A 14833-nucleotide genomic window follows, 5' to 3' on the forward strand; every position below is an offset into this window, starting at 1 on the left:
ATTTGTGGTAAATGATTTTGGTTGAAAAAAAAAATCAGACTGCTCTCACATTATTCGCTTAAAATCAGACTCGAACTTTTTTTGCTGTTCGATAGTGGAGTTTCCCTTCCTTTTAACAAAACAAAGGAAATGAACTGAACTTAAAAGAAAATCAAAAGCCAACCCACAAAAAATTTAAATTGAGCGTGAACAAGTTTTAATTCCTAACTCAACAGTCCTGACTCAAAGTTAGACTGAAAATCAAAATTAGAAAAAAAAATAAACATTTCAAAAAATAAATAAAATGGAAAAAATAATAATAAATATTTCAAAAATATATTTCATAAAATCAAAAAGTTCATGTATTTTAAAATTTTTAATGAAATACACCAATGCTTTTGATCAATCAATTCGATATTATCTCTATAGCGTACCTGGATATTTCTTGAAGGCTTCTTTGTCTCCACGTTCTGTAGATAGTTTTCGATTTCTACTTCTGTCAATTTCCTGAAGCTCAAATCTTTTCCCAGGAAGCCCAGTTCTACGTTTTCTTTCGTCATTTCTTGGTCGTTTGCAAGCGAATTGGACAAGGCGTGCATAGCATGAGTGATTAATTCTTCTAGACTGCCTTAAAAAAACAACTCACTTTAATTCAAATTTGTTAACGACCATTAACGGGTCATTGCTAGACCTGATTTGTTTCAGCCTTTGATGACTTCTGATGCATACATTATCTTTTAAGTTTTGAATCTGAATAAGTAAACCAAATATACGCAATTTATGAAATTCAAACCTAGAAGCTACAATGACAAATGATTCTAAAATACCAGTCATGATGACATAAAAGTGGCTTTCAATTAATTATTTTCAACTGATAAATAAGTTTCACACTGTTTATCTTAAGGTTCAGAGAATAGTTTAAAACTATCTCACGACATACGAGCAATAATTTATGCTGCACAAATACCTTAAGGCATTGAGAACCAAAGGAGCTTGGGCAGCAAACATTCAAATTGTCTTTATTTACCGCAAAAATGAACATAATTTATGAGCAAAATGATTGAATCTTACATGTTTTAAAAACGTCGAGATTTCTTTCCAGATATGTCCTTGCAGATTGAGACCGTGACCCTATCGCAGTAGCTTCACATTCGTAGAAGTTAGCGGATGGACAAGTTTGAAAAACGTGAGATCCTAAGTCCTGTAACAGATTAATGAAGCGCTGAAACTTTTACCAATCATCTACGCTGATTATTTAATAACATTATTATTTAACTTGCACAAATAACATGCAACTTTTTGTTCCAATGCCGCTCAAAAAATGAAGGGAACTATGGCGGAAGTTGGATCTATTCAATCCCATTTTTTCGGCGCGAAAGCTCGTTAGGGATTAAGTGTTACATCAAAGAGCCCTACTAATTGTGATTCAGGTTCTTAAAAGCTCAAAAATGTCTACCCAAAAACTTAATTGCATTTAGACTCGTATTACGCCGGGGAGTGAGTGAATGACGACTTATAAATCCACTCCGAACCAATATATTTTCTTTAAAGAACTAAGGAAGCAGAGCTTTTCATAAAGCATAAGTTCCACCTCCCTGTCCTTCCATTTTTGATTTCTCACATGTTTTTTTTCTATTTTTCAATTTCTATTTTTTTCTATTTTGGTGGGAACAATCTGTATTTCTTGCACACTAAACGGCTATTCTTGTGTTAAGTAAGGGAGGGTTAAGCGCATTGAAGGTAGTTGGACATTGATTTATGAAAATGTCTAACATCATATCCAATAACAAGCAGTCCAACTCCATATGGTCGTCGTCCGTAAGTCTGGGTATATCTTTGTGACTTGTTGGCTACCGTCCTAGTAAGCCTTTCAATAGAAAGAGCTGAATCAAAGCTCCATTTACTGTCCAGGCACTCAGTTCTCATGAACTTAGCCAATTGTTGTCCATCGGCCAGCAAACCAGACATGGAACAGGCAACATGATCGTCGATTTCCATGATTTTGTGCTGACTTTTCACCAGCTTACTGCTGGAACGCTTCATTGAAGCGACAACAGCATATTCAGTATTCTTTAACGCCAAAGTGACAGATCCTAGTTTCACTGCTTCCATGGCATATTCGATTTGATGGATTCGGCCCTATAATTATTTTAAGCCCTACTTATCACGTTACTCGAATCTCTGACAAGTAAAAGACATCGACAAGATGCAAACCTGTGGGCTCCATACTGTAATATCATTGTCATACTGGTTTCTGAACTAAAATATCAAATGCAACTCTTTCAATCTTCGTATTGACAAAAGCATACAAATTATATAGAAAATTCAGGAAAAAAAAACAAACCATATTATTGGATCAACAAATCAGTGTATCTGAAGAACAAATAACCATACCTCAAGTAAGTTGATTTTAACTTTAAGACAAAAAATGTTGAATCACAAATACGGTGTATTCACTTTTTTTCCTCGAAAGTTTATCGGTTCAAAAATGATCAAATCATGGTAACCAAAGTTACTACACTGGTCCTTCATCATTTCTCCCAGTCAAAAACCTTTGCAACATCATACAGTAGCGAAAACGAAAAGTAAAGGAAGAATAACGTGAAGGAAAGTAAAGAGAGCCAGATGGTTGGGAGTCACGTCACGGAGATTGAGACAACTGCTTGCAAAAACTGGTTAACATTCATTTTACATAAATCAACTTATATAAAAAGTTTTATGTCGATCTAAAAAATCAATTTTCAGAAAACAAGGTTTGTACGCAAGAAAAAGGAGCTTCGGCGTGCTGAAGCAAATTTAGAGAAAGTAATAACCATAAACTGCAACCTGTTTGTCAGTAATTATGGAAACTCTTTCAAGCTCAGCATTTCTTTCCTTGAGCAGTTCATCGCGACAAGATTCGCCAATTGGGGAGCCTAATAAGATATTGATTTGATTTTTCGGACGTATTTTATGAAATTGACCAATGATTGAAGTGTGCAAAGTACTTGTGGTCAAAGCACTTGTTAAAATTGACTAATGATTGAATTGTACTGCGTACTGGTGGGCATAAGCGTTTTGGCGTTCCTGGGTGGGCCTGTTAAAGGCATGAGACCATCATAATCAGCAAACGTTTCAGCGACGAACCCTCCGCTCCGGGCGTATGCGTTAGAGGCCTTAGTCATCTTTGTTGTTCTAAGGGGAAGGTGCGTACCCTCCGCCTAGTACTATTTAGTTTTTTAACCTAGTTAACACCAAAAATTCCGGGGGCCGGAGGGTTAGGTGAGAAGTCATGAGCCCGCTTGTCCAAAGGTTGTGACATTCGACCAGAATGTGAAAAATGCAATCTCTGCAGAATTCGGAATTTTAGCAGTAAGCCTTCCGGATTGGTGGTTTTTAAGAACTAAGAGCGTTATTGGAACGTTTGGCCAGACGGTGAGGGCTAGAATATTCTGGTATTTTAAAATTTCAAAAATTCGAATGATGACGTCACATTTCTGAGAAATGCTGAAACGGCCATTTTAACAAAGAACGAGAGAGAAAACACAACAACTTTATCTGCGATAGCGAATAACAACGATAATCGTGATTGAAAAACAGCAGCAGATTGCAGGAATAGCAGAGAACGTTCCGAGTTGCAACTATTGTGCTGCTACAATAGTTGCAAGGCCGTTGCGAACAACGGTGAAGGGTAAGAGACAGCCTTCCGGATTAGGAGGAAATCAAGATTAACGAGCTTGATTCAGTGGATTCGTCAATCCGGAAGGGTAAAGGAACTGGAACTTTTATCCTGTTGCATAAACTTTTAGCTTCGTGTCATGTCCTGACTTGAATTTAATTAATATCTAGATTCATTTTGATAAGGATGAGAAGCTAGGAGTTGGGGGAAAGGGTTGATCCATCTTCGATGGAGATGATGATTTTTATCTACTGAACAAAAACAATAGTAATATAATAAGTAGTAGCCCTGTTTTTAGGAGTGACCTCGTGGTCTGGGGATACTGAGACCCAGCCATGAGCTCACTATTTGCATGTAATTAAGTTAATTTGAGCGTTCTGGTCGAAGCCGGAGAGCAGTAACGTTTTTGTCGACCCGATGTTAGAAAGACCACCGAAAAGTACTGGCTTGGTAGAGACGGTGAAAAGCATGCAAAGATCTGTTTAGACGCTAGCCAGTCGTCTTAAGACTTAGTTTTGTTTTCTGTCGATATGTATCTTCCGGGCGAATGTTACATACATGTTTTTATGGCGCTCCTGGGTGTTATTCTTTTTTAACATCATGACCGGCAGAACCGTTAACGAGCACTCCGCGCCGAGCGGATGCTCACATTAACGCCCTTATTAGGCCTAAACCGCCGGGGCGGAGGGGTGGTTCGGAGCGCGGAAGCCCTCCGGATTACCGTGAATAGCTTTTTAACTTAGTTAAGACCGAAAATTCACGAACCAGGAAGGGTGAGGGCATCGGCCATTCCCTCATCCCCTGAGTATTTTGTGACCAAAAACACTTAAAGTTATAAGTAAAACCAAACAAAAAGTAGTATAGTACCCAAGAAAAACAAAAAACATAAAAAATTGCCGAAAAAACCAAAAACAGTAAAAAAAAGTAAAAAATCAGTAGAAATCATTCCCCCAGACAAGATGTGATCCGACCCCCCCCCGTTTGTTGTTGATAGATATATTGTTGTTACAGGCATTTATATCAGTCAGGATCGTTACGATCAGTTTTGTAGCCCGTTTGTGAGGCTTGTACTGTAGGGTTATTTGAGCATTTAAGCACGTTAATGATAAATTGCGCTCAATCCGGAAGGGTCAGCTGATTTGCGCTCAATTCGGAAGGGTCTTGGGTGAAGACCGATCCGGCAAGCAGTACAAGGAGCAACAAGAAGGGGCTCAACGACAACAACAATCGACTGTTGGGTATCGTTAACAAGTTTTGTATCCCTTTTGGTACAAAAAGTAAGATAGTAATCTGTGGGGGGCTCGACAGTGCTGCACTGTAGTGACCCTTCACCGAACTGCGAATATCCGAGTTAAGCACCTTAATTCGGATATTAAGGAAACCCGGAGGGGTATAGTATTACTAATATTATTATTTATATAGCCTATATTAATGGTCTTATATCGTTTTTCAGTGAAAAACAGCGAAAACAGACCGGTTTTTAGGGTCAAAATAGCGATATTTTGATCCCCCCACAAGTCGCGATTTTTGAGATATCGATTTTTTTTGAAACGGAAAAAAGCGCTAAGTTAGTGTGTTACATCGTAACTGCACTACCATAATACATACAACCAGTTAAGTTAAGTCCGAAGGTGGTTGGAACTATTTTGGTACCGAAAACTGAAATTTCGTGATTTTTGAGAAAACGGAACACTATAAATTTAGAAAAATTTTTGAAATTTTTGAGTTACGACAGTAAAATTAGTTGTTCGGACAACGTTCACTAGTGAATCTACGAGTTTTAAAACCCGCTACCCGAAGGCCTTCCGGGTTGCAGAGAAATCGGACATAACGTGTTTGATTTGGTGGATTCATCAATCCGGAGGGGTCCAGGTAGCATAGTTTTTCGCAAATTTTTTCTATAAAAGCGTTTTAGATCGGGTCTTTTGCATTGAACTAGAAGAGTATAGGCCTTCTGAGCTCGGATCAATAATTTTTAGGTCGGAAGGACCAGAATTGCGGAAAAAGTTAGGTGGAACCTATAAGTGAGAAATTTTTTGAGTTTGCAAGAAAGACGTTTTGGCTAATAACTTTTCGACAACTGGACAGATCCGGTTAATCTTGGTACCATTAGATCAGAAATTAGCTGAACTTACTAGTAGGAAAGAGAATTACGCGAAAAAGCGAGCGAGAAAATTTTTGGAGATTGTTATTAGCAAATTACACAAATCCGGAGGGGTACACCCTTCACGTTTTATAAATTTTTCTGAAAAACCCTTAGACCCCTACCAAAAGGTGATAGCGGTTGAATAAAGTAATTTTAGGCCATTCTAGACCAAAAGGGAGGGCTAAAGGCACAGCAAAAGCTTAATCGAGCCGAAGTTAGGTCAGCGATAAGACCCTTCACCGTTGGTGCGAATTGTCAAATAAGAAGCTTAACTTCAATCCGGAAGGGTCTAGGAAGGTAGCACATACCCTTCCCAGTTAATTGAAAGAGCATAATTGCATCGGAGAACGTATCAGGAGGGGTATAGGTTGAAAAAAGGAAATCTCCGAAAAGCTACTTTTTACAAAACCGGAGGGCTCCCAATCCGGAGGGGTCAAACATTTTCAAGTTAGGAGGGGTCCGAATCCGGAGGGGTCCGAATCCGGAGGGGTCTTATAGTTGCTAATTCGGAGGGGTCCAAATCCGGAGGGGTCTTCTATTAACCAACTCAGAGGGGTCCAAATCCGGAGGGGTCTAGATTCTATCAATCCGGAAGGGTCCTATTTGTGCCAATCCGGAGGGGTATTATTTTATTAAGGACTTAGGTAGACGAAAGAAAAACTAAAAAGTGAGAGGTATTAGGTTATTAGCACACAGGCTAGGTATCAGTGACTGCACTGGTAACTTGCCTTTCAATAAGAACCAGACTAATACAAAACAGGTCCGAACTCGGATATTCGTGACACTAAGTCTAAATTAAAAAGAGCGTGATTCATTGGTGTGGATTGAAACATAATACGTTTTTGGGGAAAGTGACTGCCCTGAGGATTTTAGTAGGTCTAGCTCGGGCAGTCTGAAGGCAGATAGGTAACACAGTACTCGGTGGGTGCAATAGAGGCCCACTTGAGAAAATTACTGCCTTCAAAGTTTTGTCTGTTTGGTGCGGCACCGAGCAGGGAAAGCTTTTTCTTTAAAAGACAGGTTCGACTATTGTACTGCGACCAACTAAGAGTACAAGACACATACGTTTTTCATATATACATTCATATTGTGTCAAAATAAATTATTTGTTTTTGATTTTAAATCAACGTAAACTGTGCTTGATTGGGTAGTGAGTACACTATCTTTTAAATTGACTGATAACATCATATTGTGCTAATTTCAAAATCTTTGGACCAATAATCGGTTAGTGTGAATAAATTTTATACAAACTGTACTCTGACAACATACAGGGATTCGTGGTCACTATTTAATAGAATCTGGTGAAATTTATTGTGTTGTGTCATTATTATTGTTAAAACTATAAGGTCTCTAGCAATTGAGTCAAGAGTAGGCATTGGAAAGTGACAAATAGAGAATGAGTCTAGACAAGTCAAGGATACCAAAACGAGGTAATAGCTCTAGGAAATTCATACCTGAAAAGCAAAGAAAAACGATGACCGATCCTTTCGTGGATTGGATCAAGCGATCCCGGTCTGACAAAAGGGGGACGGTTTCAGGCAGAATGGTTGAAACGAGAAGTCAGAAGACCTCAGAAGAGCGAAGAGAACTGTTAGAAGTGGAGGTCAATACGGACCAGACCATGAATGATAACCAGGAAGTAAATGGACTGGAAGGAAGAGGCAGAAGGCTGGCGAGTGAATCTACCCCGGTAGAACAAGGCCATGATTTTGCCACTTCCACCGGGACATTGGATCGGGAGGAGATGTCGGAACTGTCCGACATCTCAACTGAAGTAGCGGCAACGAGAAGATCTCCAACAGACAACACTATGATGGCAGGCGGAACTGGGAAACAAACAACGTCATCATCGTTCTCAGAAAGAATGAAGAACACCTTCGGAAATATCTTTCCATTCACCATGGGAGGAGGCGCGGGGAACGAAGTTGAAACCCAGGAGGAAGAGGATGAAGAGGAGCAAGGGGACTTTGGATCTCAAGTCAGCCTCAATAGTTCGATCCAGGAGAGTGAGACACACGTCGGAAGAGAGACTGGAACCATGGACAAATTTGGTGTAGTGACAACGATAAGCAAAGAGGCAAACACACCGGGCCAGTCAAAGGACTTCGCGATTAGGACAAGTTCGGAGCCACAACCTGGAGAGAGTAGAACCAGAGGGCTTGGCAACGCGTTAATGGATCCTGAAATGAATAATGAAAAGACGTTGAAGCAGAGAGTCAAGGCCCGGATCTCGACAAGCACGAAGTTACCTGGGACCGACAGGGTTACACCGCCACTAGTGACGCCACTCATGGATAACGGGGCAGCACTAGAAGAAGCCTTAAACAACATAGTGGGCAGTTTAGGAGAACAAAATGAACAGATGTCGATAAGGATGAGTGAACTAGAAAGAGCAGTTCACATTGAAAGAGAAAGTCTGCGGGAAGAAATAAACCGCAACAGACAAGAAGTTGGCAGAAGCGAAAAACGCTTGAAAGAAAGAACGGACGAACATATGACGAGGAACTTGTCGCGAATGACAAGAGAGGCGGAACAGAGGGAGTTACGCTTAAGAGCCGACATGGAGAAGTTAAGAATTCAGCAAGAGCAGTCTCTTGGGACTCTTGACACAAAGATAGACGCGATGATGGAGAGGCGAACTCAGGCTATCATGGATAGGTTGGACGGGCTACTAAGCAGCAAGAGTGGACCAAAAGAAGGAGAGCCGAACTCGGGAGGTCCCAGCAGGGAACCGAGGGTGAACTTCAATGAACATCAAAGGAGGAAGACGTATGGATCCACTAGAGGCAGGGGCAGTTCATCAGGCTATGCCACAAGGGGTAATACAGCATGGGGCCCGAACAGTAGAGCAAGTTCAACGGGGAACAGACAAACCTCTAACGAACGACCAACGCAAAACACACATGCGACTGGGAGAAGTGATTCCGGCAACAGGGGGCATGCAAGCCCGAGGAGGAGTCATATGGGCCAAGCGGGAAACGCTCATGGTGATTCGGATTGCAGGGATGCACCGCACACAGAGCCTTCGACAAGGTGTGAGGACACTCAAGCGGGACACTCAAGGGACAGCATTTGAACCCCTGAACAGGTCTTTGGAGACATTCCTGACGAGGTTATCTAGAACCAATGAACGCAGTGAGAAGTCCAGAAGAGTCTTTAAGAAGCCAAGATGCTACAAAGACGAATCTGATGGCTGTATTGATACCTGGATAGAGGTAATGAAGCTGCATTTCGAGGAAGAGGACTTGTCGGAGAGACAGGAATGCAGCGCGCTCACCAGCAACTTAGAAGGGACAGCCCTGAACTGTGTCATGGCCAAGAAACAGTATCAACGTGACACTGCTGAGAAAATCTTAGAAATCTTGTTAAACCGTTTCGGATCAGGGGTGCAGGGGCACCAGGCGATGATGCGCTTCGAGAAACGGAGGCAACGAGAAGATGAAACAATAGACAAGTTTCTCGATGATTTGGAAATGCTGAGAAGACGCAGCCAACCGGATGAGTCAAACCGAAGGATGAACCTAGCCGTAGCCTCAAAATTCATCGATGGTGTGAAAAATGATGAACTTCGCACGATGCTAGCAACGCATTACACACCACTATCAACTAATGCGCCAACACCGGAGGAGTTGAGGCTCAAATCAAAAGAGTATCTTTTGTTGAAACCTCCTTCGAGATCTGGATATTACAAGAACAATTATGGAAATTTTAACAACGGACCAGCAAACCAAGGGAACAATTGGTACAAACCGAGGGATGATATGGACAAGAGACGTTCTTGTGCTAATTGCAGTTCAACAGACCATCATGTGCCAGCATGCCCAGCTTACAAACAAGGCATGAAAGCAATAGGCTTTAGCCTCGAGGACGAAGATGCGTCAGAGTTGGATCATGAGGATTTCATGAGAGGAGTAATAGCGAAATTCGGCCCGAGATGTTTCTTTTACAACTTGGAAGATCATATTAAATCAGAATGTCCACAATTCTAGGATACAGTGACAAACATCAAACATCCAAGACATAAAAAAACTTTATCAAGAATGAAGGCCAACAAGGCTCGACATTTAAATAAAGCGGAGGCACGCAGAAAGGATAAACCTCAAGAGCTGGTGGCAAAGAAGATGCAAGCGGTAATAGAGGAAGCACGTGAACCGGAACCAGCAACTGCGACCGATGACTTCAAAATCGATTATAGGGCAGCTGCGAGGGATGCTATAAATAGAGTACAACAGGAACTAGTGACAAAAGAGATTGAACAAAAGGTGAAACTCGAGCTGGAGAATGAAAAATTACAGGAGCAACTGAACGCCTTCGAAGCAACGGAAGTTGAAGAGGCAAAAGCACCAAGCAGCTTGAGCATGAAACTTAATGTTATCTCTGGTCAGAGGTTCGGTATGGCACCGCAAGGAAGTAAAATACAGTCGATAATCTCGGTGGCAGGGCATCAGGTAATCAGAAATCTGAGTGAACCGTCTGAGTTCACTTTGATGCATTTGGACACATATGCAGACTATCTGAGGCAGATGGAGCCACGCACCGAGTCGAGGGCTGTGAGGGCACTACTAACGACGGGTGGCCCTCGCATGAAGAAACTTCATGGACGCTACCTAGAAGTCTATGGGCCGTATCAAGTGATGCTGAACGTGGATGGGATCAGTATCTACACCAGGACTTATGTAACAACAGATGATGACCAAATAGGGCAGATCTATTTGGGAGAAGAGGAACTCAAGGTCCGCAAGATAGGCCATGACGCCATGATGGAACAAGACGCAGTACACATTGGATATGAAGCAGATGTGACAGCACATCTGCTCGACACCAACGGAACAAAAATCGGAGTCACAGGGCTTCTGGACACAGGAGCGGTAGTGAGTGTGATGCCGATAAAAACTTGGGAAAGAATGGGCTTCACGCGGGAAGATCTAATTCCAACGAATCTCCGACTGGCCGCAGCCAATCGAGGGGCTATCTACGTAGCCAGAAGAACACCAATAACGGTCCTTCACATGGGAGGACGAGATCTTAGGATGAGCTTCCTGGTGGTAGAGAATCTGGACGACGCCGACCAATTCATCTTGGGCAGAGATTTTGTCAGGAATTTTGACTTGATGATTGACTTGAACAAAGGTCTGATACGGATTAGAAACCCGGACCGAAAGTATGTTAAGAGACCAATTAATAGGATAATAACAGACGAAAGCAAGGACCAATTTTTTTGGATAGAAAAGTAAAATTACAACCAGGACAAGCTGTGGTAGCAATTTTTAGAATGAGAAATTTGAATTCGTTAAGTGACAGTAAACAGGTTTGCTTAGTACCGAATCCAAATAGTCAGAGTTCGGTGATTTTAGGCCGGAGCTTCTCGGTAACGCAAAACGGACTGTGTGTCAGTGTGTTGTTGACCACACTGGACACCACGGTTTCAATCCAGCGTGGAAAGAAGCTTGGCTACGCTTTGCCGATGAGGACCGACTATGAGGAGACAGAAAACTTGAAGAAATATAGTGTGAAAGACTGTCCTTATCATGCAAATAAAGATAAAATTTTAAAGAGAATTAAAGAATTAAAATCTATTCATAAATTGTTTTCAAAGAAATCCGAAACGGACGACGGCTTATCAAGCTGCTCGAACTTTCCGGAACGCCCCTCGTCATATGAACTAGATTCTGACAAACCGGTTTTGCCAGAAATAGAAAATTTAAAAGGGAAAATAGGTGAGGGAGATTTTGAAAAATTGCGGGACCTCCTAAATCGGAACGCCGATGTATTTTCAAAACATAAGGCGGACATCGGTTGCTGTAATTTCGTCGAACACGAAATCGAACTAGAAGAGGGCGCCGTTCCCCATAGGGAAGGCGCAAGGCGAATGACGCCACATAAATCGGAAGCGTGCCGAGCGGAAATAGAAATGTTGCTTGAATACGACATGATAGAACCCTCGAAATTGCCATGGGCTTGCGGAGTAGTAATGGCGAAAAAGAAAGGGGGGCAGCTTAGATTTTGTTGCAATTTTCGTTACTTGAACGCGGTAACGATAAAAGATGCGTACCCGATACCGCGAATAGATGAGAGCCTATCTAAACTTGGTGATGCCAAGTTCTTCACCACATTGGGTTTAGGTTCTGCCTTCTGGCAGGTCCATCTGCGAAAGAAGGACAGAGAGAAAACCGGATTCGCGTGCGAATTGGGGTTGTACCAGTGGAAGAGGATGCCCTTCGGCTTGTGCAATGCAACAGCCACTTTTCAAAGGCTGATGGCTCAGGCTTTGACAGGAGTGACCAAAAAGTACGGGAATCTCTTGATGTGCTACGTGGATGACGTAGTCATAGCGACACCGACCCTGGAGGATCACATTGATCGGCTCGATGAGGTCTTTGGATGCATGAAAAGAGCAGGATTAAAGTGCAAACCATCGAAATGTGAAATCCTTAGGGATTCGATAAAGTACCTAGGGAGGATGGTAGACAGGCATGGTGTGAGGCCAGATCCGGAAGCAGTAGAGGCTGTGCTGACATGGAAGGCTCCGAGGACGGACACACAGCTAATGAGCTTCCTGGGGTTTGCCAATTATTACCGTGAATTCATTAAAGGATATGCGGATAAGGTGTACCCGATGCAGAAGCTGATGCACAACAAAGGGAAAAAGTTCGGATGGAACGAGGAGGCACAGGTTGCTTTCGAGAACATAAAGCGGGAACTGTGCGAAGCGCCAGTGCTGGGCATGCCTACGGAAAAGGGCATGTATGTTCTCGACACAGACGCATCGGTGGTGGCCATCTCAGGAATCTTGCATCAAGAGCAAGAATGGAACGGAAGAACGGTTCTCCGTCCCATTGCATACGGCAGCAAGGTCTTGAGTGACACAGAGATGAAATATGGCGCACCGAAAGCAGAAATGTTTGCAGTAGTCACCTTCGTGGAAAAGTACCGTGCATACTTGGGGAGCGCTCCCTTCAAGTTACGCGTGGACAACAGAGCGTTATCCTGGTTGAAGACCTACTCGATGGATCAGAGTTACATTGGTAGTTGGATAGTAAGATTGGATGGCTACCATATGATAATCGAACATAGGATGCGTGATAAACACCAGAATGCTGACAGCCTCAGCAAGAAAACTGAGTTCTATGAAAGATTGGAGCAGAAGCAGGCCAATCAGGCGGAAATAAAGGAGGGATTCTCGTTTCTGGACAAAGAAACTTTTGAAGCGCTTCCCTTGACGAGATGGTTGGATAAGTCTGGACATCCAATTCCAGGGCACCCTGAGCTACCTGTAGAGAAAGCAGCCGAGATAAAGATCCTGTCCAAGGAGGACCCGGTCCCCTTGGATTTGTTGCTGCGCTCGAACCTGGTCCAGCAAGAACTCTCTCGCATGAATATAAACAGCCTCTCATTATTGGATAAAACGGTGCAAGTCACACCACAAGTAATGCGGATGCTGGGTGGATTGTTAGAAAGAGAAGTGACCAGAGATGACCCCGAGTGGACAGCAGCAGTGGCATCGCTAACAGTCAGTGAGAAGGTGAAGATCATGCCGTCCAGACGACAGCACGAAGAGAACGAAAGGGATTGTAGGACAATAGTTCAGCAACTAGTATCCTCAATACCCCAAGAGATTTTAACAAGTACTTCTTACGGACAGAAAGAACAGGGGAGCAGCAAGCGAAAGAAAATCGTCACCTTTGTAGACCGGGATAAAGAGGGTGAAGTTGTAGAACAAAATCTGCCGCAAGACTATTTGTCCGGGGAGAAGGATGATGAGAAGAACCAGCGATCACAAGATCAACACCCGGGACAAGGAAATTTGTCCGAGGAGTCTGAGATAAACGAGGAAATTCCTGATGAGAAACAGGACCAAGAGAACAAGGTTTTGTCCGGGGAGTTCAGATGGATGCGAAGAAAGCACAGACATGATCTGGAGGAGCGTGCAGTCTCCAGCACAACCTCTTCAACGGATGATGATTCCCGAAACTCAGGAATGGACACCTATTCAGACAGGAACTCGAGTTCGGGATCCGAACTGTCAGAACTAGCGATACACACGCTACTAGTGGAAACTCGGGCAAGGGACCTGGACAGAGAAGTGTACCAGGATCCTGACAGTGATCGCTACCTAATACCAAGCGAAAGAGTCTTTGACAACGCAGCGGATGACTTAGAAACGATAGCGGTATCGAAACGCTCGATAAGCCTGTTGCCGCAGAAAGAGGCAGTCAGGACTGATCTTCAACCGTTTCAGCAAGAAACACAACCGTTGGCGAAGATTTGGTGCGTTAAGATGGAAGAAGACACACATCAGCCCAACGAGCTGAATAGTCAGATGAGGGTCATGAAGACGTACTTGAAGGCGAGATACAGACTCTCGGACCTTCTAAGGGCGCAGAGAAATGATCGCATGACGAGCAACCTAAAAAGGTGGATAGAAAACGGTGCACCTGACAAAGGTGACCTAGAAGAAGACAGCTATAGGATCCTGAGACAATACTTCATGCAGAAGGAGGGGAGATTATATCTGAACAAGGACGGGATCGTGGCTTGCAGGAGAAGAGAAAAAGACAAGGTCTTATACAAATATAACGCGATAGTGTTGCCGCAACTCTATCAGACAGAACTATTATTCAGGTCGCATGATCAGATGGGCCATCAAGGGATCGACAAAGTGTATCAGAGGACCCTGAAGCGCTTTGAGTGGCCTGGAATGAAAAAGGCATGTGAGAAATGGGTAACAGCGTGCTTGTCATGCCAACAGGTCAAGGATCCAAGGAAATTACGATTTCCTTTACAATCGATTGAGTCGTCTGAATTTAATGAGGTGGTGCAGATAGATCACCAGAAGATATGCATGACAGACAGCGGTTATAACCAAGTCTTGGTCATGATAGATCACTTCACGAAGTATGCAGAGGCCGTCCCCTGCATAACTGCCTCGGCGGAAGAGACATGCGACCACCTGATCAATACGTGGATAGCAAGACATGGTTGTCCGATGACGTTTCAATCGGATAATGGAACAGCTTTCGTAGGAGAGCTTACGAAAGAGCTTATGAGTC

General features: G+C 42.9%; 2 protein-coding genes across 2 annotated transcripts in view; one reads left to right on the forward strand and one right to left on the reverse strand.

Moving 5' to 3' along the window:
- Positions 1 to 14833, forward strand: part of LOC134842342 (RNA demethylase ALKBH5-like) — a 149231-nt gene that overhangs the window by 24345 nt on the left and 110053 nt on the right. The window lies entirely within an intron of this gene.
- The window catches only part of LOC134842343 (proteasome subunit alpha type-1-like), a 359095-nt gene that overhangs the window by 900 nt on the left and 343362 nt on the right, over positions 1 to 14833 (reverse strand). The window contains exons 2-6 of the mRNA XM_063858630.1: positions 2324 to 2350; positions 2194 to 2238; positions 1753 to 2118; positions 1051 to 1180; positions 414 to 607 (exon numbers count right to left, since the gene is read on the reverse strand). Coding sequence (XP_063714700.1) covers positions 414 to 607; positions 1051 to 1180; positions 1753 to 2118; positions 2194 to 2238; positions 2324 to 2326 — 738 coding nt within the window. The 5' untranslated portion in view covers positions 2327 to 2350. The remainder of the gene's footprint in view (positions 1 to 413; positions 608 to 1050; positions 1181 to 1752; positions 2119 to 2193; positions 2239 to 2323; positions 2351 to 14833) is intronic.

This window comes from Symsagittifera roscoffensis, chromosome 3, assembly GCF_963678635.1.
Source record: "Symsagittifera roscoffensis chromosome 3, txSymRosc1.1, whole genome shotgun sequence".
In the NCBI taxonomy this organism is placed as follows: domain Eukaryota; kingdom Metazoa; phylum Xenacoelomorpha; order Acoela; family Convolutidae; genus Symsagittifera; species Symsagittifera roscoffensis.